The 27,557-nt window shown below is 37.6% G+C and overlaps 1 protein-coding gene across 2 annotated transcripts in view; it reads right to left on the bottom strand.

Moving 5' to 3' along the window:
• Positions 1 to 1,253: 1,253 nt before the first annotated feature.
• The window catches only part of CEP85L (centrosomal protein 85 like), a 209,570-nt gene continuing 183,266 nt past the window's right edge, over positions 1,254 to 27,557 (bottom strand). For both annotated transcript variants that reach the window (XM_034962766.3, XM_034962764.3), the window contains 2 exons: positions 26,238 to 26,469; positions 1,254 to 22,752 (listed from right to left, as the gene is read on the bottom strand). In XM_034962766.3, coding sequence (XP_034818657.1) covers positions 22,589 to 22,752; positions 26,238 to 26,469 — 396 coding nt within the window. In that variant the 3' untranslated portion in view covers positions 1,254 to 22,588. The remainder of the gene's footprint in view (positions 22,753 to 26,237; positions 26,470 to 27,557) is intronic.

Below are 27,557 nucleotides of genomic sequence, written 5' to 3' on the forward strand. Positions count from 1 at the left end.
TAGTTTTTGTCTTGAAATCTATTTTGTCTAATATGAGTATAGCTACTCCTGCTTTTTTGATTTCTGTTGTCATGGAATATCTTTTTCCATCCCTTTATTTACATAGTTTATATGTAAAGTGTGCTTTTTTCACTTCATAGGTAAAGTGTGCTTCTTGTAGGCAACAGATCATTGGGTCTTGTTTTTTCATCTATTCAGCCACTCTATGTCTTTAGATTGTAGAGTTTAATCCATTTATATTCAATGATATTCTTGATAAGTAGAAATTTACCCTGCCATTTTGTTATTTGTTTTCTGGTTGTTTTGTGGTCTTCTCTTCCTTATTTCCTTCCTTTCTGTCTTCCTTTTAGTGAAGGTGATTTTCTCTGTTGGAATGATTTAATTTCTTCCTTTTTATTTTCTTGTGTACCTGTTGTTTGTTTTTTTGATTTGATGTTACCATGAAACTTGCAAATACTTTCCTATAACCCATTATTTTAAACTGGTGATAACAAAGATTGTATAACAAACATGTAAAAAGAAAGAAAACTAATAAAAACTCTACACTTTAACTTCATCCCCCTGTTTTTTAAGTTTTATTGTATTTGTATCTTATTAAACTATGTTTGAAAAGTTGTAGTAGTTATTATTTTTTATTGGTTCATCATTTAGTTTTTGTACTTAAGAGAGAAGAAACTTACACACCACGAAAGCAATGTTATAATATTATGAGTTATTCTGTGTGCTTACTCTTATCAGTGAGTTTTCTACTTTCAGATGATTTCTTCTTGTTCATTAATATCCTTTTTTCTTTCAGATTGAAAGACTCCCTTTAGCATTTCTTATAGGGCAGGCTTGATGTTAGTGAAATCCCTCAGCTTTTGTTTGTCTGGGAAAGTTTTTATTTATCCTTCATGCTTGAAGGATATACACCAGATCTACTATTCTAGGGTCAAATATTTTTTTCCTTCAGCAACATTCTACCCTTATGTCTCTCTCTACCTCCTCTTTAAGGCCAATAACTCTTAGATTTGTGTGTTTTCTGAATCTTGTAGGGATGCTTCATTATTTTTTATTCTTTTTTCTCTTGTCTTTTCAGTGTGTTTTCAAATATCCTGTTTTTAAGCTCACTAATTCTTTCTCTGCTTGGTCAGTTCTGCTATTAAGAGACTCTGATGCATTATTCAGTATGTCAATTGCACTTTTCAACTCTAGAATTTCTGCTTGATTCTTTTTAATTATTTCAATCTCTTTGCTAAATTTATACCATAGGATTCTTTTTTTTTTTTTTTTTTGAGATGGAGTCTTACTCTGTCACTCAGGCTGGAGTGCAGTGGCACAATCTCGGCTCACCACAACCTCTGCCTCCCAGGTTCAAGCAATTCTTCTGCCTCAGCCTCCCAAGTAGCTGGGATTATAGGCACCCACCACCACACCTGGATAATATTTGTGTTTTTAGTAGAGAGGGGGTTTTGTTGGCCAAACTGGTCTTGAACTCCAGACTTCAGGTGATCTGCCCACCTTGGCCTCCCAAAGTGCTGGGATTACAGGTGTGAGCCACCATGCCCAGCCTATCCCATAGAATTCTAAATTTCTTCTGTGTATTATCTTGAATTTTCTTTGAGTTTCCTCAAAACAGCTATTTTGAATTCTCCGTCTGAGAGGTCACACATCTCTGTTTCTCCAGGATTGGTCCCTGGTGGCTTATTCAGTTTGTTTGACTAGGTCATGTTTTCCTGAAGGATCCTAATGATTGTAGATGTTCCCTGGTGTCTGAGCATTGAAGAGTTTAGATATTTATTGTAGTCATCACAGTCTAGGCTTGTTTTTACCCATCCTTCTTGAGGAGGATTTCCAGGTATTTGAAGGGACTTGGGCCCCAAGTCCAATAATTTCATAGTATTTGCAGACTTGCAAAGGTAATTCCTTGGTGGCTTTGGATAAGATCTGGAAGAATTATCCGGATTACCAGGCAGAGACTCTTGTTCTTTTTCCTTACTTTATCCCAAACACATGGAGTCTCTCTCTTTGCTGAGCCATTTGGAACTAGGAATGTGGTGAAGTAAGCATCCTGTGGCCACCACCACTGAAAGTGTGCTGGGTCAGATCTGAACCCAGCAGAGCACTGAGTCTTGCCCAAGGCCTGCTGTAACCACTACTGAGATGTCACCTATGTTCACTTAAGGCCCTAGGGCTCTATGATCAGGAGATAGCAAAAGCCAGCCAGGTTTGTGTCCTTTCCTTCAGAGTGGCAAATTCCCCTAGGCCCTTGATGGGTCCAGAGATGCTGTCTAGGAGCCAGGGCTTAGAGTCAAAAACCTTAGAAGTTTGCCTGATGTTCCATTCTACTGTGGCTAAGCTGGCACTCAAACCACAATATAAAATCCTTCCCACTCTTTCCTCCCTTTTTCACAGCCAGAGAAGCCTCTCCCTGTGGCCACGACCACCAGTGGCCCATGGGGAGTTCTACCAGGCCACTAACAATGTTCACTTAAAGACCAACATCTCTTCAGTCAGCTTGTGGTGAATGCTGCCAGGCCTGTGGGCTCTTTTCTGCTTCAGAGTAGGTCCAGAAATGCAATGCTATCCAAGGGCCTAGGCCTGGAATCAGTCCATGGTTCGCTGTGTGCTGTTGTTTCTTGTGGATGCACATCTATGTCTTTGCTTTGAAGGATTAGTTATTCGTTCCAGTCTTCTCTGTTCAGTTTGTTTGTTTGTTTGTTTTATTGGATAGATTTGCTTACAGGTTCTTTACTGCCCAGTCACTGACTCCTTTTTGGCTTTAGGTGCACCTTAAGCCTATGTTTGCCTTAGCTCTAGTAAACAATCAGAGAGCTGCCTTTCCTGAATGAGGGAGGTCCCCCCAAAAATATTCTGGCAGTGTGGGAAGGCTGGCTAGCAGTTCATGCCCAGGGGCCTGTGGGACAAACCTCCTACAGCACAGGGCTGCTGAATAACCATAGAAATGTGGCATCTTCTTTGGCTGAGTTACAGAGCAGAGTTTCCAGGGCTGGAAATGGGAGTCCTGCCTACCCACTTTGTCTCTGCTTGTCCTCAAGGATATTTCTTCCTTCAGGCATTCATGATGCTTTTTGTCAGTTAAGGTAGGGACAGGTCTCCTGCCAGGGAACCAAAGATGGTGGAGAAGCTGGTTGTACACCTCAGTTTCACTTTTTTTTACTATAGAAAAAGTGAGTTTGGGGGACATTTTTCACACACTTGGTTACAGGGAGAAAGTAGGGAGGGGCATCATGAATGTGGAAGTCTAATTCTCTTACTGTCCACTCAGTTATTTTCACCTTTCTGTGGCCCCAGGGAGTATCTCAAGTTCATATTTGAGTTCTGGGATATTTCTGGTAACAATCTTGGTGCTGTATATTTAGTTTGGGTTTTCTGTTATGGGGGATGGGGGAGGTAAAGCCAGATTGCTTCTATGACACCATTTTGATTTTGGAATTGGAAGTCACTTATTCCTTTTACTTAACTCTATTTTCATACCCATTAACCAGCTTCTTTTGATTCCCCTGTCCTGCCTACACTTCCTAGCCTCCAGTAACCATATTCTACTCTCTACCTTCATGAGATCAACTATCTCAGCAACCATATATGAGTGAGAACATAGGGTATTTGTTTTTCTTTGCCTGGCTTATTTCACTTAACAAAATGTCCTCCAGGTCTATCCATGTTGCTGCAAATGACAGAATCTCATTTTTTATGGCTAAATAATCTTCCATTATGCATGTATACCATATTTTCTCTATCCATTCATCCATTGATGGACACTTAGAAATGCAGAATCTTGTCCACTATTCACAGTAGCCAAGTTATGGAATCAACCTAAAAAGCTCCTGGTGGTACAGATACTGATGATTCCTGGGCCATATTTTGAGTAGCAAGTATTTAAAATACAGTAGTGCCTGAATGCCTCTAAGTCAGAATAAAAGAAAAAAATAATAAAATACAATAGTAGGCTGTAGAGTTCAGATCTGTGATTTTCAAAATAGGGTTCACAGTCAGACATAGGCAGTGAGGATCCTTTTATGGGGCAAATAAAGTATAACTTAATATATTTTAATTTTCATACACTAATAAATGCTGCTTAGTAGCAGGAGTTCCTACTGAGAAGATCCGATTATCTTGCAGTGCTTGGTAATTACGTAAAATGTGTTCATTCATTCAACAACTGCTATTAAGCATTGTCTGTGTGCGAGGCACTGATGTCATCACTGGGAGTGACATCTGAACAAAATAAACAAAAACTCCCTGCTGTCATAGAGATTACATTTTAGCAGAGAAAAATATAATAAGATATGCATGTAGTTGGAATTCCTATATGTTTAGGAAAATATACTTTTTTTTTTTTTTGAGACAGAGTCTTACTTCATCACCCAGCCTGGAGTGCAGAGGCACAATCTTGGCTCACTGCAACTTCTGCCTCCTGAGTTCAAGCCAGCCTCCCAAGTAACTGGAATTACAGGAGCATACCACTATGCTCGGCTAATTTTTTGTATTTTTAGTAGAGACATGGTTTCACCATGTTGGCCAGGCTGGTCTCAAATTCCTGGACTCAAGTGATCTGCCTGCCTCAGCCATCCAAAGTGCTGAGAATTACAGGTGCAAGCCACCATAACCAGCTCTTTTGTGATATTCTTTCTAAACATCTAGATCTGTATGAAGAAAGAATACAGAGGAAATAACAAATACTAGTTAATATATTAATGATAGAAAGTATTACCTCATCAAGATGTAGAGAGCTGTTGCACATGCATTGCCTGAGTATCAGATATAGAAGCTGAAAAAAATGTGATATATAGTACAAAACTATCCAGTCAATAATGAGCAAAACATAAAGGAGGCATGCTTCCAACATATTGAAAATAAAATGTATCAAGTAAATGTATCTTTTCTAAATATTTTTATTTAGAAAATAAAATCATGCTGCTAATAAAGACATACCCAACACTGGGTAATTTATTTAAAAAAAAAAAAAGAGGTTTAATGGACTCACAGTTCCACATGACTTGGGGGACCTCACAAGCATGGCGGAATGCAAAGGAGGAGAAAGGCATGTCTTACATGGTGGCTGGCAAAAGGGAGAGCATGTGAAGGGGAACTGCCCATTTCAAAACCATTAGATCTCATGAGAATTATTCACTATCATGAGAATAGTATAGGAAAAATTCACCCCCCATGATTCAATTACCTCCCACCCTGTCCCTCCCATGACACATGGGGATTATTACAGTTCAAGGTGAGATTCAGGTGGAGGACACAGAGCCAAACCATATCATCTCCTATTCCCATAAGCCTCAATAATGTTTAAAGTGATACAAATGCACTATAATCTAAAGAAAAATAGAAGTGTAGAAAATTTCATAAGAAAATTTTGGCCAGGCATAGTGACTTACAATTGTAATCTGAGCAATTTGGGAGGCTTAAGTGGGAGAATTGCTTGAGCCCAGGAGTTGGAGACTAGACTAGGCAACATAGGGAGACCCCCACCTCTACAAAGAAAAAAACAATTAAAAAATTAGCCAGCTTTGTGGCACGCACCTGTAGTTCCAGCTCCTCAAGATGCTGAGGTGGGAAGATTGCTTGAGCCTAGCAGGTCAAGTTTGCAGTGAGCAGGGATCACACCACTGCACTCCAGCCTGAGGTATGGAGTGAGATTCTGTCTCAAGAAAAAAAAATTGTAAGAAAATTTGAAATAAGCAGAAATGGTTATGGTTATTTTTAATAGAAATTATGCATTGTTTAGAGCACACTCTTCCAAGTTATTCGATGTAAGCCTTTCATCACCATTGAGCTATTTTACAACTTTTAAAAGTTGTAGGTGACTGATAGCAAAGCAAAATAATTGTCTATGCATAATTCTAGTCTATGGATATGCAATAAATTGTGTCTAGTGGAGGTTCAATTAACTTCCCTTCCCCATGATAGAAAGTCAGTTTTGCAACCACTTGCAAATTCATTTCAATATTCTTGATATATAAGTGTCTTCATTCTTTGGGTTCTCTCTCGAATCAGTTGAAAAAGTTTTTCCGATTCTCTCATTTAATTAATGAGTTAAAATCTTTGACATCTGTTCATTTTATATTCATAGGAGTCATGATGTTACTTTTTTGGAAAATTATCTTTTACAGATTTATGAAACAAAACACTTCGCCATTTTCAAGTTGAAAAGAAGCTTCGATTTTTGCCTAAGTTGAATCTAATCATTCAATTAAATTTAAGTGAACTTACATATTCCTATTATATATTCCAAGAATAGCACTCTTGTATGAAAGCATTAATCCCTGGATAGATGGACTGACAGCTCAAGGTCATTAAATACACTGTTTTTCCATAGTGTCCCCAGTTTTGATAACTTCTGGCTGGAAAGTTTTCCAGGCTAGCTGTTTCAGGGCTAGGGAAATCTGGGATAAAGTCATAGAGAATGTGAATTCATTTGTCTTGCTCTGTAAATTAAAAGTCAAGATTGACAGTAATGTAATTTTAAAAATAATTGCTTGATGACAATTCAATAGCTATTATACCTGAATAATAATTTTACAATTTACATGTCACAAATAAGTGAAGAAAAAGAAATACACCCTCCAGCCCAATTCTTCACATTTGAAAAAATAGACTTCATTAAAATTAGAAACTTCTAAGAAAGACATTATTAAGATAATGAAAAGATATGCCATAAACTTGGAGAAAATATTTGGAAAACGTATACCTGATAAAGCACTTGTATTTGGAATATATAAAGAACTCTAAAAACTCAACAATATGAAAATAAACAATCCAACTAAAAAATGCAGAAAAGATCCAAACAGATATCTCACCAAAGAAGATATACAGAAGGTAAATATGCATACAAAAAGAAGTTCAACATCATATCTATAGAGAATTACAAATTCAAACAACAATAAAATATCACTACACACCTGTTAGAATGGGTAAAATCAACACCAAATGCTGACAAGCATGTGAAATGATAGTAGGTCTCACTCACTGCTTGTGGTGTAAAATGGTTCTGCAATTTGGAAGATAGGTTTGCAGTTATCCAGAAGCTCAAATTATGTCTATAAATATTTCATATGTAATATTCAACTCTCAATAAAAAATTTCCAGGTATATGAAGAAACAAAAGGTTATAAACAAAAGTTTATTAAAACGAAGAGAAACAACAGACAGTAGAAACAGACAAGTTGGGAGTACAGATGGTGGGTTTTTAAATATTCATGCTTAATATGCTCAAGAAATAAATGAAAAACTTGTAAATGTTAGTAGAAAACTGAAAATTTTAAGGAAAAAACAAATGGAAATTCTAGAACTGAAAAATACAATTGATATTAAGAAGTCAGTGGATAGATTTTACAGATATAGTTAAATAAAGAAATAGTGAACTGTAAGATACATCAGAAGAGAATATTCAGAATGAAGAAGAGCAATAAATAGCAAAAAACATAAGAGACATAGAGATAAAAATAGAAGGTACAAGTAATTGGAGTCTGATGTGCTTGGCTCTGTGTCCCCACCCAAATTCCATGTAGAATTGTAATTCCCATGTGATGAAGGAGGAGCCTAGTGAGAGGTAACTGAATCGTGGGGGCAGACTTCCTCCTTGCTGTTCTCATGATGCAGCTCTCACGAGATCTGGTTGTTTAAAAGTGCACATCACTTCCCCCTTTACTCTCTCTCTCCTGCTCTACCATGTGAAGAAGGTGCTTGCTTACCCTTTGCCCTTCCTCCATGATTGTATGTTTCCTGAGGCCTCTCCAACCATGCTTCCGCTACAGTCTGCAAAACTTTGAGTCAATTATACCTCTTTTCTTCATAAATTGCCCCGTCTCAGGTAGTTCTTTATATCAGTGTGAGAATGGACTAATACAGAGTCATAGAAGAAGAGGAGTGTGAAAAAAAATCACAAGAAGAGGATATTGAGAAAAAAATAAGAAGAGGAGAGTGAGAAAAAAAAATAAAGAAATAATTTCTTGAACCCGGGAGGCAGAGGTTGCAGTGAGCCAAGATCAGGCCACTGCACTCCAGCCTGGGTGACAGAGCGAGACTCCATCTCCAAAATAAAAAATAAAACAAAAAACAATGGTTGAGAATTTTCCAAAACTAATGAAAGACATTAACCCACAGAATCAAAGAGCTGTATTCAATCTAAGAAAGAATAAAACACAAACAGTAACACTTCTAAGTGCATTTTTTTTTTTGCTAAAAAAAATCAAAAAACAAAAAACAGAAAATTTTTTTTAAAAAAAGTCAGAAGGGACCTCAACAAAATATTAGCAAACCAAAGTCAGCAGCTAATGAAAAGGATTATACACTATGACTAAGTGGGATTTGTTCCTGGAGGATGTTCAAAATACAAAAATCAAACAATGTAATATACCATATTAATAGAATAAAGATAAAAATCTCACATGCTCATCTTAACTGATGGAAATTAAGCACTCAACAAAATTAAATACCCCTTACTGATATAAATTACTCAACATAATAAAGGCTACACAGTAGATATTACTTGTATTGGTTCATGTTTTATACAGTCAGTGTTTATTTGTATACCAATTTCATTTTTCACTGTTCTTCTTTCTTCTCAAACTTCCTTTCTGGATTTAATTTTTTCTTCCCGGAATTCATCCTTGAGAATTCCTTTAGTAAGGCCCATTGATGTTAAACTCTTTCCAAGTTTTGTTTTTATGAAAAATATATTTTACTCTCATTTGTGAATAACTTACATGATTCTATGTTGAATTATTTTGTCTCAGCATTTAGAAGATACCATTCTACTGTCTTCCATCTTTTGTTACTGCTATTGAGAATTCTGCTGGTCTAACTGCTTCTTTGAAGTTACTCTCTTTGACTGTCTACCTCCTTTAAGTACCTTTTAAACTTTCAGATTCTGAGTTTTACTAAATGTATCCAGATGGCATTAAAAAATTTTTTTCTGCCTTGGGTTTCATTGCATTTCACGAATCTCCAAATTCATGCCCTTCTCTCTCCTTAAAAATTTACCAATCCTGAACTATTGCTCAAATAAATATAATCTCTAAATATTTCCTATTTCCCATCTTATCAATTCTCTCCTTTTGAAAACTCCAATTAATTTTTTTATTAAACCTTCTCATTATATCTGCCATGTTTCTAAAACTCCTTTCCTAGATAATTTCTTCTTGACTATATTCTAGTTCACTACTTCTCTCTTCATTTGTATCTAATGGGCTATTTAACTGTTACACTGATTTTTTTTCTGACCATAATTTTTAATTTAGGAAGTCTGGTTGAACATAAAGGAAGCCTATAAACGGGAATAAATATGAAGCTGCTGCATATAATTCTTATTCCAAAATAAGGCCTAATCAGCATTAGGCTGAGATCTTCATTGGTGGCATAAGAAGTTCAACCACTTGAGTGGACATAAATCTCCAAGGTAGAATGGACCTGGTAATGGACTGGATGACATGCTGGACTTTAGGAATATCCACAAATCTGCATGAGGTCTCTCCTGCTACAGGCCATTGGTGTGGAAGAGAAGATTTTTCTAATTGAGGTTGATTATGGAATGAAATTAAAGGGTGGGAAGGAAAGGTTTTCACATATGATCAGAGGACAGAGATACCACTGTGTGGTCACCAACAAACTTTGTCCCCTTCTTCCTCTCCCTCTCTCTCCTACTTTTTTCTCTTCCTCCTCCTTGTTTGGAGAAGCAGTTGAAAGCAGATTCACCACTTCTTGGGGCAGACATGAGCATAGGCATCTTACCCAATTGAGTTGGATACTTGCAGTTCAGGTCATATTTAAATAATGGTTGGGAAAACAAATAGTGTGGCTCCTTCTAGTAGGAACTTCACCTGCTTTTGTCTTCGACACTCTTTTTCTTGATCAGCTTTTCCTCCTTTATATATCTTTTTACAATTTGTTCAATCTCTGTTCAATTTGCAGAACAGACACCACACCCTCAATCCAAGAACTGTGCAGACATTCCTGGAAGTTCAAATACTCAGCTTTCTTCGTAAAGCAAAATGGATTTGCTCCTTGACCACATTCATGCACTTTATTTCTAGAGGGCTCTGTAAATCTTATTAAAGTTGATCTTGTCCTCAGGCCTAATCAGCATTAGGCCGAGGTCTTCATTGGCGGCATAAGCAGTTCAACCACTTGAACGGACATAAATCTCCAAGGTGCAATGGATCTGGTAGTGGATGGCATGCTGGACTTTAGGAGTATCCAGATCCTAAGCTGCCACATCTGTTCCCAGGAGAACAGTCTTCCATACAGGCAAGCCACTCCAGGTATCTGACCCTCTGCTTGTGGTGCATGCGAGTATGTAGGGTCAGCAGCATTTAGGACTTTGAGGAGCCTAGAAAGGTGTGTGATGTAAGAGATGTTGTTGGAAAACACTAAGGTGAGGCCTGGATACTGCATCAGGAAGTAGTACAGGTGGAAGTCTTTCTCATCAGTCTCATAATGGATCTTGGTATCTGTCAGCAACTCCATTGTGACTTCATTGCTTGTGGGGGTCAATGACCTTGGACTTGCCCCTCGTGCCAACCTTCTGCATGAGAAGGTCGAGTTTGGCAGTTTTGTCCATTTTCTTGGTGTGCTTCTTATAAAGGATTCATGCAGCAGCTTGATGTACCAGCATCACTGTGACACAAAAATCCAAGTGTCTGTCTCTCTGGGTTGTATTGGGAGTCATGAACATCTCTAGCAACTGTGAGAGCTCAGCAAAGTGGTCTTTCTCAATCATCCAGTCAGCCCCATCTACCACCAGGCACCTGAGGCTGCTCAAATGAAGGTGATTTTCTTTAACCAGCTCCCACAGTCAGCTTGAACGGCTGATCACAATATCAGGCTGACACCTGAGCATCCTCTGCTATTTGTGCATGAATATGCCACCGAACAAAATAGCAGTTTTAATTCCCAAAAACTTGGCTGCAGCATCAAAGGGTTATTAGACCTGGATGGCCAGCTCTTAAGTGGGAATCAGGACCAGTCCAAGCAGGTGATGTTTTAGATGTCCTTTACAGGTAGCAACTTTGCCATTCAACTCTTGTTTTGACATTCCAGTTTGCTCTTTATCAAGCCTTTCCTCTTTGTCCTCATGCCTTGTTAAGGGAAGAAAGTTCTTTACCAGCATCATCATCATAGAAGAACAGCACCTGGTTTGAGGGGGACGCTCTGGTCTTTGCTCTGGCCTTGTTGGGTGGTACTCTAGCCTTAGCTCAGCTTCACAGGGGAGTATTTCACTCTCGATTCCAGTCTCATCAGGCAACATTCCCGACTCAGTTCCAGCCTTGCTTAGTGATCCAGTCTCAGCTCTGGACTCAGTTCTGGGCTCTCCAGGTGGTATTTAGTGTTACTTGGAGTTAGGGCAAGCTTACTCCTCCAGCACTGCCAATACTGTCTGAATCACTGGAATGACAAAGACAAGAGTTTTCCCATATCCTGTCTCAGCATCCCCAAGGATGTCTAGTTTGTCACAGATGACAGGTGTCAAAGTCAGGGCTTCTTAGACTGGTGTAGGTGCAGAGAAACCTAGAAAACCTGCTGCTTGGAGAATGGCTTGGACATAAAAAGTCCTTCAAGCTGATACATTCACCTTCTAGTCAGGCATCAATATCTTTGCTTTTTGGGGCACCTTTGGGACAGTGCCATGGGGAGGCTTAATTTTTTCCCTTTTTCTTCTCTTTTGGAACAATCTGGGCCGGGCTTTCTGATGCCATCTCCTCTCCTCTGGGTCAGGACAAATCATACCATCTCCGATTTGGCTCTGGTTCAGCATCTTTGACTTCAAACTCTTTCTGGACACTAATTCCTTCAGTTTCCACATCTTTACTTTTCTTCAACTTGATCATTTTCTTTGAGGAGCTACACTTTACTTCCTCCTCTTCTCAAACAACTGGTGCCTTTTTCTTCTTGGATGCCTCCTTTGAGAAGAGACTGGAGGAATTCTTGGCAGAGGGGACCAACCAGTAATCTCAGTTCCTCAAAGCATACCACATCAGCCATCTGTCCACTTACAAACATATTTGGGTCTACCTTCACTTGCTTCCATTTCCCCACAATCTTGATTCCTTTCATCTGAAACTTCCAATAGTTTGATGGTTTTGATCTTGATTTTGTCTCCTTCAGCTTCATGGTTGCATTTGGAGATGGTTATCACAGCTCCTTCAGATGCTGGCTGCCTCCTCCACTGAGTTTTAATTATCATATTTTTCACTTCTAAAAATTTTGATTCCTTTTCAAATTTCTTTATTTTTAGTGCAAACCTTTCATTAAATTATGATACATAGACAGGCCGGGCACAGTGGCTCATGCCTGTAATCCTAGCACTTTGGGAGGCTGAAATGGGTGGATTGTCTGAGCTCAGAAGTTTGAGACCAGCCTGGGCAACATGGCGAAACCCCATCTCTACTAAAAATACAAAACATTAGCCAGTTATGGTGGCACATGCCTGTAGTCTCAGCTATTCTGGATGCTGAGGTATGAGAATCGCTTGAACCCCAGAGGCGGAGGTTGCAGTGAGCTGAGATCACATCACTGTACTCCAGCCTGGGGAACAGAGCAAAACTCTGACTCAAAAAAAAATTATGACATACAGAAAAGTGCACACATTATGAATATAGCTTGATGAATTTTCACAAAGTGAACACATCTATGTAAACCTCACACAGATCAAGAAATGGAACATTCCCAGAAATCCAGAAGTTATCTTGTGCTCTTTCTACTCTTCTATCTCATGGTAAGTTTTACATGGTTCAGAACTTTATATACATCTAATCATACAGTAATTCCTATTTTATAATCTACATCTGATAATTCCATTATTTGAAATACTTAGGATCTAACTTAAGTCATTTGTTCATTCTATTGACTTTTTAAAAATTTTTGGATTTTGAGCTCATGTATAGAGGGAGTTCTGTGAGGAATCATTCCAGGGAAGATCAGTCTTGTTTCATCCAAGATTCCCGGGAAGTTACCAACTCAGAATTCTTTAAGTCAACTTCTGGCCTCAGGATTTCTAGGGCCCAAACACAACAAGTTCAAACTCCACTCTACATGAATGTAAGATTATGGTTGCAAATTCTCGAGGGGACGTTTTTCATCTTGAGCTAAGTCCTTGAAAACCAAATAACCTTTTAATTTCCTTTGACTAAGGGGTAGATTTTCTCTCTCTTCCTTTCATTGAAAATGTGATCATTTGAGAATCTTGGTTTTATGTAACTGTCTTAGTTCCAACTCCCTACCTTACATGAACCAAAGCCTTGTCACTTGTCCTCTATTTAACTTAAAATTAAAGGTGTTTCTGCTTAACCACAAGATATAATTTAGCAGCACCAATGATAATATAAACTGTTATCATGAGCTTCCTAATATGATGAATGAGAAATATACATTACTAATGTAGCAGTTTTGCTACAAATGTTTAACCTGAATCTAATAATGAGAAAACAGACAAATCCAGATTATGGCACATCCTCTAAGACACTGACAAATTGCAATGTTAAAAAAGTTCAGAAATTCTCTGCAAAGACTTAATGTTTTTCTTCTTAAAATTCAGATTTGAGAAATAATTTGTTTAGGATGTGGTGTGGAAGGATAGAACAATGGCCCTCCCAAAGATGTTCACATCCTAATCCCTGAAACCTGTGAGTACATTAAATTACATGGCAAGAAGGCATTGAGATTGCAGATGGAATTAAAGTTATTAATTAGCTGACCTTGAAATATGGAGATTATTCTGGATTATCTGAGTGGGCCCAAGGTCATCACAAGGGTTCTTAAAAGGGAAAGAGAAGCAGAAGAGACCCAAAGAAATGATATTGTGAGAGGAACCCAGCCTGATATTGCTGGCTTAGAAGACCAAAGAATGGAGTCATGAACCAAGGAATGTGATCGCCTCAAAAGCTGGAAAAAAAACAAAAAACAGATTCTCTCCGAAAGACTCCCTGCCAACACCTTGATTTTAGCTCAGTGTGACTTATTTTGGACTTCTGACCTCTAGACCTGTAAGATAATTTATTGTTTTAAGCTAATACATTTTTGATAATTTGTTACAGAAGCAATAGGAAATTACTAAAAATTAGATGTGAGGGAGAAGAAATCACCAAAAGGATTAGTGGAATGGAGGTGCAACTCACAGAAATGGTGAAGCCCTGTGATGAAGCCTTCCCAATGAGGTTTGGGAAAGAGGAAATGAATTTAATTTTGAGCACAAACCTGGGACAAGAGGCAGTCTCATGAGGGGCACAAAGCAGCCTCTTTCTTATTACAGCTCTGCCCCTTTCAAGCTGTTCCAACTTGGACAAGATACATAAACCCCGTGTCTCAATCTCTTTGCCTGAAGTGGGGATAATAATAGCACCCTGATAATAATAATGCCCTACTTCATAGGGTATTATATAGAGGAATAAATGGGATAATTTATGCAAGGTCTTTTTACTTGGCATGTGCTCAAATGTTGGTTAATAATGATGATGATGATGATATAGAAGACACACTTCTGTGCAGTGTTTTAGTCACCACAGGCCACTAAACAACCATGTTTCATGACTATATGGTCAGTATAGGAATGAAGAATGTAAATTACCTTGCTTCCTTGTTTACGAGTGTTGTCAACTGTAGTATTTAAAATATTCTAGACGTGCGTATATATGCAGATGCAACTGCATTCATTTTGAAAAGTAATTCTGCCTTTATTTTGATTAGTTTCTTTGGGTGTAACTTGTTACTTGCTTTCTGCGCCCCACCCCCACCCGCCTTTTGTTTTTGTTTTTTGAGATGGGGTCTTGTGATGTTGCCCAGGCTAATCTTGAACTCCTTGGCCCAAGTGACCCTTCCACCTTCCACCTCAGCCTCCCAAGTAGCTGAGATTACAGGTATGTGCCACCATGCCCAGCTGCATTCATTTTTATTTTTTTAAATTTATTTATTTAGAGACAGTGTCTCACTCTGTTGCACAGGCTGGAGTGCAGTGGCGTGATCTCGGCTCATTGCAACCTCCACCTCCTGGCTCAAGCAATTCTCCTGCCTCAGCCTCCCAAGTAGCTGAGATTACAGGCATGTGCCACCATGCCCAGCTGCATTCACTTTTAATTTTCTTTATTTAGAGACGGTGTGTCACTCTGTCACCCAGGCTGGAGTGCAGTGGCACGATCTCGGCTCACTGCAACCTCCACCTCCTGGCTCAAGCGATTCTCCTGCCTCAGCCTCCCAAGTAGCTGGGATTACAAGCACCAGCCACCATGCCTGGCTAATTTTTTCTATTTTTGGTAGAGACAGGGTTTCACCATGTTGGCCAGGGTGGTCTCAAACTCCTGACCTCAGGTGATCCACCCACCTTGCCCTCCCAAAGTGCTGGAATTACAGGCGTGAGCCACCATGCCCAGCCATGCATTGATTTTTAGAATTGATATTTTGTTCCTCTTTTAAGCCAGACTTTCGATTTGCTTTTACAAAATCTATGCAGCTGGCCTAAAGTCCAGTGAGAATGTTATCCTCTGAGAGCACTGGAGCTGGGAAACAACTGTGTCCAATCCTGTGGCCTGGACCTACAGAAGGGTAGAAAGTGTACAGCTGCAGGAGATACTAAAATGCAACTTAAGTAGGACTTATTATCACTATACCCTCTTTCCATTAAAAGCTCCATGTCCTTCTGGGGCTGTGCTTAAAAGACTACGTTTTCTCCTTGAAAATAGAGCTCCTCCATCCTGGGGTAAAGGGCAGATATGTACACATTTCTGGAAGTGAGTTTATCCTAGTTGCTAATTAAACACAAAGTTTGACAAGGTGCTTGTCCTAAAAGAGCTCAAAGTCTGGTGGAAGACTGGCACTCAAACAATTAACAAACAATGATATAAAAAGTTTGTTTCAAGAAGAATGAGACCAAGTGCTTCACTTTAACTGGGGAGACCCATGGAACAAGGGTGGCAGCATGACAAAGCGCAATCCTCCAGAGGGAAGCGTAAACCAAAGTCCTCTGGTAAATGGGAGGTCTGTTTCCCAATTCCTATCCACTACTTTGTTATGTATTAAACTTACTCCATTTTCCAAAAAGTATATAGAATAAAGTGACTCTCAATCAGTTAGAACCCAAGGTTGTAAAAGAATGCTATTTTTCAACTCTGGATGGAAAGATCTTACTAACGAACCTCTGGGCTGTTTCCAGTTTGGGGTTATTTTGAATAACCTGCCATGAACATTCATCTACAAGTCTTTGTGAACATGTTTTTATTCATCTCAAATAAACACCTAAGAGTAGAATTTCCTGGTCAAGGACACGTGTACGTTTAGTTTAAAACTTTTATTAGCAGGTACTCAACAGAGATGAAGTGAGACTGTTTAAAAACATGTTGGCTAAAATGAAAAGATTTTTTCTTTTTGTGATCACATCAGGTATCTGCCAAGGATAGCAATTTTACTTAAATTTTTTTTAAAAAACTTTTACTATAATTTCCAAAACTGGAATCTCCTCTAAATCAAGGAGAATGTCTTAACTGACATGTGAGAGAGCTATTCATTTGTAAACTGTTGCTCTACTGGATCCACTCTGCCATGTTGTGCCATTATTAACATCCTATTTCATACGTCTTTTTAACTGAGTCCTCTGCTCTTCGACATAGAATGATTGTTTGGTTGGGGAAACTTGTCATAAAAGAAATTCAAACTATTGGCAAAATCCTAGGATGTACCCTATCAAAAGCTTTTTGTTGATCACCTCCCTCCCCTATCAAAAAACTTTTTTTCCAGGTCAAACATAATCCTTTCATTCTGAAGGAGAAACTTCTTTACCGGTCACCTTAGTAATATTCTAGGATTTTATCCTTCCTGCTCTTATTTCTAAGACATTTGCTTGCAACCTAAGTAGCCTGTGATGCAGGATCTCCAAAGTGTTTCTTTCCCTGTTAACTTTAATGAGTTAACTCATTAAACACTCCAACAGAGCAATGCCAAATTATCTAAACTGGTAACAGATACCGCTAATCCAAACATTAACCAACTGCCTGTAGAAATTGAGGCTATAGGCTGGGCGTGGTGGCTCATGCCTGTAATCCCAGCACTTTGGGAGGCTGAGGCAGGTGGATCACAAGGTCAGGAGTTTGAGACCAGCCTGGCCAACATAGTGAAACCCCATCTCTACTAAAAATACAAAAATTAGCCGGGCATGGTGGCACGCACCTGTAGTCCCAGCTACTCGGGAGGCTGAGGCAGGAGAATCACTTGAACCTGGGAGGCGGAGGTTGTGGTGAGCCGAGATTGCACCGCTGCACTCCAGCCTGGGGGACAGAGCAAGACTCCGTCACAAAAAAAAAAAAAAAGAATAAAAAAAAGAAAAAACTGAGGTTATAACCCATATATGTTAGAACAAGGACTTAGGATGCCATCCGCAGGGCACTTTTGAGACTAGACTGGCAAACCACCAAAGCTGAGATGTCAGGGCCCCTGTAGGCTTTATTTGCATATGTCTTAGTACGTTCTTAACCTTTGATTAGAGGGTGGAAAATAAAAGATTTAACTTGCCAACCAAAACTTTCAGCAACGTAGAATACTGAAGTCAGATTCTGTCTGTTGGAAAACTAGAAAGAAGACTCCTGGTTTAAACAGGGATTCTAGAAAGTCAGAAAGGAGACACTGTGCTATTAACTGAAATGGACACAGGCATGATTTCCTATGTTACAGTACCTGCCATCAGAAAATCTCAGTACCCTTTATGAGAAGGCCCTGAGAAAAAGCTTTTTTGTAATTGGAAAGAAATTATAAGATAGAAGGCAGAATTCTCCATGTTTTAGTCAAAGATTCTCCTGTGCATTTATACAAAGCTTTCACCTAAAAGTCAAGACAGCACATTCTTGTCATTGAGAATTCAGAATAGAGAGTCTGAAAGTACAAATACATTCTTATACTAACATTAGGCTCTTAGAGGACATAAATCTTTTTATAAAAAATTTATTTCTCTGTAAATACAAATTCCAACATCAACAAACAATAGTCCAGTGGAAAAATACTAGCCATTAACATTGAAAACTTTTTTCTTAATTTAATAAATAGAACTTTGGCATTCAAAATTCTAGCTGTAAACCCTATTAAAAAACAGAACAACAAGAAGAAAACCCCTTTACAAAAAAAGAGGCAAGAATGATAGATCAGAAGGCATAAGCCAACCAGTGGCTTCACATTCTTTTTTTTTTTTTTTTTTTTTAAACAATAACTGTATTTCAATTAAGTCATGAACACTGTATTTACACATGAGGTATTCTGGGTGGTTCAAAAACTGAACCCAGCTTACAAAACCACCAGTCATAGTGACTGATTATACACTGTGCTGTGCTTTTTAATGTAACCACCTAGCACCTTACTACTTCTTGTCATCACAACAATGCGATGTTAAGTTTTATGTTTATGTATTTAACTATTTATACATATATGTACATATACATACACACCAATGAATACAATCTAAAGGAGTTTCCAGCTCACTACACAGGGAAGGCTGGGCTCCAAAGACATCTATCTGATAATTCCTCTCATGTTTACTAAGGTATCCACCTAGTAATAAAAAACGGCTCCTTGCTTTTAAAAAAAAAATTCCTTAATCAAGTTTATATACAGAAGAACAAGGTGCAATAATCATCAACATTCTTAGAACTCATGTAAAATAGAAATAAATGCTTACTGCAGGCAAAAAGGCACAAAAGGTTCTCTCTGTGTACAGCTGCAATAGTGTTATTAGACTTGCTGATTTAAAACTATATTCTTATATTTAGCACTTTTTTAAATAAGAAAAAAAATCCAAAATCTTTCCCATACATGATTAAATATATGATATAATCATATGGCAATATGCCACCCATGGCATTTTGGGGCAAAGTTGGAAATTTTGCTCTTTATACCAAATAGGAAATTGTTCCTGTTGTTTTGTGAACATGAACTGTCAAAAATGGAAACAAAATGAATTAACTTTGGCTTGGAGAATTACAGCCACTGGCAGTTTCAAATGATATAGTCTGAGTGAGCATGGTTATGAAAATTGCTTATTACCATAATTACATATCTACAATGATATAATTCCTACGTAAGAGAATGCCAATAATCCAAACTAAAGGTGTGCCTAAGCTGAACTATGCTGTAAAAATATAGTCCATGTTCTTAGCTACTATGTTACTTAATGAACTATTACTGATATTTAAAGAACATTTTCCCAATTAAGTAGCTCCTTTAAAAACATCCTCTAAGAAATTAATAATTCTTGCACTATGAAAGAATTACTTTATAAGCTCCTTAGTATATCAGAAATGTATGATATTCATTTTAGCAACACTTTCCAGCCCTTGAGATTGTCTCTACAACAAGCTATTGAAAGAAGTCTAATTAGGTTTAATAAACTGTCACCACCAAAATAAATTTCACTAAAATATAATACTGTTAGCATTAAATATTGAATCCTAGGTGCCACACTTCTTTTAAAATGACCTCAGGAATATCTTACCTAGCCAGTATTTGTGGTTTTTTGTTTTTGTTTAATTAGAGGCCACTGAAAATTAATAGTTCAAATTAAGCCATCTTACTTTTCTGAGCTCAAGTGAAAAGATAGCTATTGTGCCTTTGATTCAGTGAATTTTATCTGTACAGGCAATTTGGGTCTTTCATTGAGTCAACTGTTACTTTATGCTTGCTGTAATGTGATTGAGGCTGAATAAGCTCAACTTTAAAACCCAAAAGAACAAAATATTAATACTGGATAAGATACTTTCTAAGCAAACAAGTGGTGGATTCACAAAAAGCACAATTAAAACGAGGTTTCATTATCTAAGGAAATTTTCAAATAGATTCACTTTAAAATTTAGGTTAATTTTCATTTCAGGAATATATTGGTGTCATAACTTCCATGAACATCCTAGTTCAAACTGGGTGAGATGCTCTAGTGTTGCTATTTGCCCATCTTATTTGGTCTAACAGTAAAATCTGTTTTTAATGTGATACAGAAGAGGATATTCTAATACAAGAGGGTGTCCTGGGAAAGGAAAATTTTCTGAAAAATAAAAATCAAAAAGTAAATACTGACAAACTAGATAGAATACTATTAGTTTCAATTCCCCCACAAAATCCCTCCAAGTCTATCTACTGTTTATGTAGGCCCCTTTACAAACTCCAGATTTTAAGAGGATCAATCTATAATTCAGCTAACTACTTAAACTAGCACATCTTAACTCCCTTTTTTATCGGGGGAGGGTACAGATTTTGGAAACTGAAATGCATCAGCAGTAGTTTTGTTAACTTCCTACTAAGTCAGAAATTTTTTAACTTTGGAATTTTATTTTTAAGATACGTGAATTAAATTACTTTCTCTAAGTTTTAGAAAGCTAACTTACAAATAAATTATTTTATCCCCAACTAAGCCAAAAAACAAAAACGTATCTATAGTAGATTAAAACAAACTGTAACGTCTGCTTAAAAAAAAAATAAAAAAATAAACCCATAAAAATCCCAAAACATACACTAAAAATCTAGGAGAGATATTTAAGTAAGAACCTACTGGTCCAATTAGTGATTGTTTGCCAATTTGTTCTATTATTTTAGGAAGCCTTTATTTCCAAAATCATGGGGGAGGGTGGTTGGGATTCTATTCAAAGAGAGTGTAAAAATATTTGCTGCACTTGTGGCTGATCTATTTTAGACGTTATTATCTGTTTTACCATAAAGGACCAAGGCAGAATTCTTTGCATCACATTTTTGGTGGAAATTTACTATACCCTGATTATCTTCAAGCTACTAATGTTAAAAACCAAGTGAATATAATTAGAAAGCCAAGTTCTTACCAGTGACTAAGACCCTCCTTAGGTTAAGGACTCTGGGATGCAGGAGCACTACAATGTACTTACTGATTTCTTAGTGCCCAGATTCTCAGAAGTAAGAAGAGCAGGAAGGACTCAGACACCAAACAGAAGGAAAATCTGATTTCTTTACAGTGTATTATAACTGATTATTCAACTATAACTATAAAATAATCTATTGAGAGCTGTATAGCCAACATTTTAAACTGTGTATCTTCCTGGGTAGTCTCCTTGAAGGCCTTGTCTCACATTTTCACTTTTAAATATTTAAGAAAAATCTTTCCTAGGAGAGCCTTTATTCTAGTATATAAGAAAACAGGCATGTGCTATGCCCTTTATCTGGCAAGAAAACAGGCATGTGATATGCTCTTTATCAAATCAATATTATCCGGCTTGAGTCACACCCTCTACCCCTCCATCTCTTATTTAGTCTTGACCTAAATGAGACTTGGTTGCATCACAAGATCAAACCAACTTACAAAGGACAAGGCTTTCGCCAAAACTAAGTATATTCAAAAGAACATAATCAATGCTGAAGGCAATAAAATGTATAATCCTTCCAAAATACCAACAGAAACATGGACAACACTCATTTGGAAGTTTAAATGACTGTATGTCTACTGCAAAATCAACTGCATTTCATAGTAATACCCTGTAATTCAGATTAAGAACTAACTTCGCCAAGTTCATATCCTGTGAAAAACTGTTGTTAATGTACTTTAACAAAAGGGATTAAAATACAATCTCAATTAAAAAATGTTTATGCTACTGTTGATTCAGATATAAATAGTATTGGCTTTCTCTTACAGTAGTTTCAACTTTGAAACATACAAAACTGTTAAAATGTAAATGTTGAGATTTGGATAAGTAAGCTATTGTTCCAGGGTAACTTTGTTAATCTTCCTTTTATAATAATGATCCAATGCCTTTATTAATTATATATGGCTTTGTTTACATTTATATATGTATATATATAAAACATATAAATAAAAAATTGTAAATAGTAAGGAACATGTTAAAATTAGTTCAAGTTATGTTAACCTTTCTTGTAACACATACATTACAATGCTAAGGAAAAAGAGCATCACCTCAAAATTTCACACCTCTTGGGAAATCCACAATCACTCTGGAAAAACAGCTGACCTATCTACAGTACTAAAATCAGCTCAACCACAAAACATCCTATCAGTGCAGTAAGTGTTCAAAATATAAATGGTTTTGCCTGCTGTACTACCATTACAACACTTGCCTGCTGTTTGAACTCTTGTTCAGCCAGCCACTGAAAATCCCAAAGTACAACACAAGCTTCTATATGAAAGAAATATAAGAATAAACAGCGTGTGCCTTTCTCAGAAGCTCTGCTCCGACCCTAGAAACCCTTATAAATTTGTGAATAAAGCACGTGCACACACACAACAACACACATACATGCACACACAAACACACAAAGCTACAGGATTAAAAGGAATCCTACTCCTTCATGTGAAGGGTACTCTTCACAGGTTGGTCCTACAATCAGTAGTTTGAGAATATAGACATTTTTTTCCTTGTAGATTTTATCATATTTTCCAAAGGTAATTTGATTTTTTTTCTTTTTGCCTGATTAGATAAGCCCCTTCAAAATCTCTTCACTTCCCTTCTCCCCTTCAACAAAACAAATCCACAGAAAAAAAATCCCTAAGTGCAAGTCATGTCACTTGCAACCTTCCATTATGGCTCCATAACACAGCAGCATTTAAACAACAGGTCATTATTGCTGTGGGACTAACACTTGATCACTGAGTAATGCAGTTGTCTCCCATGTCCTGAGCATAGCGGTCTGATATTGTAGTCCTTAATTCATCAATGTCTCTTCGTAACTGGCACACATCTGACAGCTTTTTAGTGAGTGTTTCTGTGCTGTGGTCATTCTCAGTCTCTTCAGCTGAACAGTTCATTGCTGTGTAAATAAAACATAGAGAGAATATCTCACATTTTTTTTAACAAAGACATTTTAGAATTTTTCACCTTAATCATCATGGAAATACAGTGCTACACACTGAATACCAGTGAGGCTCAGGTTCAAGTTATGTTTAAATCATGCATCATTCAATATTAAACAGATCTTATCCACTTGGTCCTTTATAAATTTCACAAATTAAAATGAATTAAATGCACACAGTGATACACACAAATTCAGCATGTTTAATGGGTAACAATATTCCAAAAGTGAAAAAAAGCATACTCTAATGTCTCTCTTCAAGCTCAACTAGAGCACTCAGTTTTTCCCATTTGGCAAAATCTGAAGACCATTTGTGTAGTAAGAGGTGGTATCTTACATATTTACGACTGCAAAGTGGGTTTACTGCCATGAAAATATTAATTTTCAAATACATAGTAAGTGTCACACACACACACAGAGGGAGAGCGGGGAGGGAAAATGAGAGAGACAGAGAGGGAGAGGAAGAGGGAGAGGAAGAGTGAAAGCTGGGGCCCTACAATCCCAAACAATTTAATCAGGCTGATAGCTGGTTGCCTAATGGCTGAATAACTGAGGGCCTTGATTGAGTCAGCCAGCTTTTAGTTATTTACTTCAGTTCTTCTCTTTGTAAGCATATCTCAACATAAAATCAGGCAGAGCCAGTGATTACAAAATAAACCTCTCCTTATACCTTCATAGTAGTTTATTGTAGGCATAAGAGTCAGTGAGTGACTGTTATTTTAACAAATGTTAACTGAACATCTGCCATGATATAGGAACTATGTTAGATGTTGAAGTCAGAAAAGGAACAGACACAGTGGCTTGTTCTCGATGCTTTACATACAATTTCATAAACAAATGAACACAGTGAGGTACTGTGGGTAACCTACCACTATATACAAGTTGCAGTGGCATAAAAAAACAAACAACTAGTCCTAACTGGAGAGGTAACAGTTGCTTGTTCACTGGGTTGGCCAAACTGCAAAATGAACAAAAGTGGAGTCAGAAAGCAAAACAGTATGATAGAATTTGAGAAACCTCAAGAAAATCAGTATCTAGCTCTAAAATGGTAGAGTACAAACTGTGACAAAGGAGAGTACCAAGAAATAAGGCTATAGAGGTAGGTAGTAGCTACCTATCTTGACCACAGAGCAGTGTAAGTATTAGGAAACCAGGTTCATAGTTTAGACAGATCTGTCTGGCAACAATGTAAAATGGATTAGGGGGAGGGGATGAGAAAGATGGTTGTCAGAGAGACCAGTATAGGTGATGGGTTATGAAAACTTAAATTAAGGCAATAGTGCAATGGAGATAGAAGGGCAGGAATGTTAGATGTAGTAAGCAGATGACAGAACTGATAGCACTCAATCATCATCAACTTGAGTGATGAGCAGGGATTGGGCACAGGCGCCAGATGAAGGAAAAAGCAGAGTGGAGAATAAATTCTGGGTTCAAGTGACAGGTGAATGGTGGTGTTACTCACTGAGAAGAGGAACCGGTTCAGGGAGGGAAGGAAAGTGTGTTCTGGTTTTGAATGTGTAGAGTCTGTGATGCATTTGAAACAGCCAGTTCTAATATACATGGGAATATAATCTGGAGCCCAGAGGAGATAAATGTCTAGGTGAAAGGTATGGCAGTAACAGAAAAAACAGGAGTGGATAAGATCACTCAGATAAAGTACTGAATAAAAAGAAACAAACACAAAACCAGTAACAAAAGGCTTCTGGGGATACCAATAATTAAGTGGCAGAGAAGTCCACAGAAGACAGAGACTGAGCAGTCATAAAGGCAGAAGCAGAACCTAGAGAATGATGTCATGGAAACCAAGGTTGTGCACAGTTTTCAGAAGGACAGGGTGAGTAAATGGAGCCATGAAGTGACTGGTTTTTCACAAATCAACTGGCTGGTAAAACTTTCACAATGCCAAATATAAGGTAAGGATTCTGGGGTCAAACTTTAAAGACTAGAAGGAGTATTGGGAGGTGGGCGTGGTAAGATTCACATTAGGATAGCTCTACTACTCTATTACTGAAAAACTTAACAAATGCTACCTTATGACAGTGAAAATGTAGGAGACTCTAAAGTAATTAAAAGGGTGACCAACTCTAAAATCGTGAAGAAAGTGAGTTCCCTTTGTGTGTGAGCTTTGCTTCTTGCTCCCAAGAGATATTAAAGCACTCCATGTTCACCTGGCAAACTTCTCCTCTTCCTCGTCTAAGAGCGACACTGAACACCAACTACTCTGTGGAGTCTCCACAGCCCTTCCCACGTAGATTTAGTTGTTTTTTTCCTCTTGTGCTCCCACTGTCCTTTGTCCACATCTCAACTATAGCACCTATCAGAATGCTCTAATAATTTGGTTAATGTGTGGACAAGGACTGTGTTCAGGTTATCTGCATTACCAGCACCTACTTAGTGTCTGGACCATAGAAGGCATCTGATAAATGTTTACTCCGTGAGTGAATATACTTAAACATTATGTGTTTTTTCGATATCCACATTTGTGTATGTGTACAAATGTCTATGAAATGAAAGGGACATAGTTGAGCACAGATAATGTTTCATTTAACAAGTGATATACTTTGGTCAAGAGCATTATTTGATTTGCCAAAATAACTATTATGATGCAAAATGGTGGAATCTTTTTGATGAAACTAGAAACAAAATCAGTTTGTTTGAAACAAAACCAGTATTATTAACCATAATATTAGGCAGCTACTAAATACACGTTGGCTCATAAACCTTATTATATGGTCTCACTGCATTCCTATTTCCTTCCAAGTTCATTTCTTCTCTATTATAAAGAGACTAACATCCTGATTTGGAACCACGTACAGAGATGAGCGTTTCTGCAAAAGTAGCACAGAAAGAAAGGGACACTAGGATTATTACTGTGGCAGCTCCCACAATTATGTGTGGAGGAAGACAGAATTGAGGCCAAGAGTGAATGGGTGTCACATTAAGCCAGCAGGTACGCATGACAAAGGCAACAGATTTGTAGGCTGTGAAAACTGGCTCATGTGAAATCACTGGCACTCACGTGAAGCAGCTGCCATAGAACATATACTGCACTGGAAAGCAAAATATTTCTCAAATATTTTACCAGTGGACAATATGGTTGGGTCACTTAATCTATGCAACTAACACATGAAAGCAAATAGAAGGAATCATTATTTTTGGAAGAGAAAATGGGAAGTCACACCTAACTACCACTCTATTCACATATTTACAGATTCAACATAGGAAACATCACCAGGCATTCTACCAAGTGGCAGTTAATGTCAGCTATAACCCTACTCAGTTCTTGCAATGAAGTAATAACAGGTATACATAAACCCACAGACTGATTCTAAGCAGGAAAAGAGATTACAAAAATAAACAGAGAAAAGGCAGTCAGAAGTTCCTGATTCATGAAGATAGGTTTCTAATTGCCACAAAATAAGGACAAGTCATCAGACACTTACATCTTATTCCCAGTAATAATGAAAGATTAGGCTCCTTGCCCTGAGCACGCTGATTAAGAATACTACACAATGCTTTCAAGTCAAACAAACAACAGGACATTTCCTTGAACAGCTGATCAATCACAGTCAAATCAAATAGTGGCCGTTTGGAAAGAATTGTCTGCTGCCTAGATTGGTCAGGTTCCTGGCCCTGATCCAATAAAGAGCATGTCTCATCTGTTTGTCTTTGGTTCTGCAAGGATAAAGAAAACAAACATCAGATTGTTAGAACAGAGGAAAGGTACTCAAAGCCATACAGGTTAACATTCTCCCCCAAGTCTATAAACAAAACGATGGAGTCATATTATATGCACATTAACCAAATTCAACTACATATATGCAGTGGAAAAAAAAACACATAGAAAAATAACAATTTAAATAGTGGAAATTGTTTCTCTGTGCCATCTGATGCTTTAGCGTATATCCAAGGGAGGAAACATAAATCCAGTCTCAGTTTCTAGGAGTCTCTCACGTAATAAGCATGTTGGCTGTGTATGTATTTTTCTTTTTTGGGCCTCAATCTGTCACCCAGGCTGGAGTACAGTGGCGCAATCATGACTCACTACTGCAGCCTTGACCTCCTCGGGCTCTGGTGATCCTCCCACCTCAGCCTCCTGAATATCTGGGACCACAGGTAAACACCATGATGCCTGGCTAATTTTTGCATTTTTTGTAGAGAGAGGGTTTTGTCACATTGCCTAAGCTGGTCTCAAACTCCTGGGGTGAAGTGATCTGCCCACCTCAGGTTCCCAAAACAAAGTATTAGGATTACAGGTGTGAGCCACCATACCCAGCCTGTATTTTTCTATGAGATTTATTCCAAGGATAAAAAGAACTAAAAAGTAACTTTGAACCTCACTCTGTGGTTTTTATTGTTAGTAGCAATAGTGGTTTAATTACTTTGAAACTACTTTTTGCATATTGGTGGGGGGAAAGCATCTATGTTAATGTTGATAGGAACCACAAACTTCGGTGCAAGAGACAAAGAAATACAAGTATAAAATCAAAGAAGAAGAAAAAAAGAAAAAACCAACAACTCTGAATTGCTGATCCCCAAAACTGCTACCTTCTTATCTTGAAAACTGCTAATTAAAGGTAACTTTAATTAGCTTTCCAATTGGAACTGTATTTCAGAATAACTCAATAGCCTGGGGTGATGGGAAAAAAACTTTTTTATAGATGAATGCCAGCTAATAAATATAATAAATATATACTGTACTATAATTATGTGAAACTGTATTCTAAAACACAAAATAAATAAAGGTTTGTCTTTTTATAATA

This window comes from Pan paniscus, chromosome 5, assembly GCF_029289425.2.
Source record: "Pan paniscus chromosome 5, NHGRI_mPanPan1-v2.0_pri, whole genome shotgun sequence".
Taxonomy (NCBI): Eukaryota; Metazoa; Chordata; class Mammalia; order Primates; family Hominidae; genus Pan; species Pan paniscus.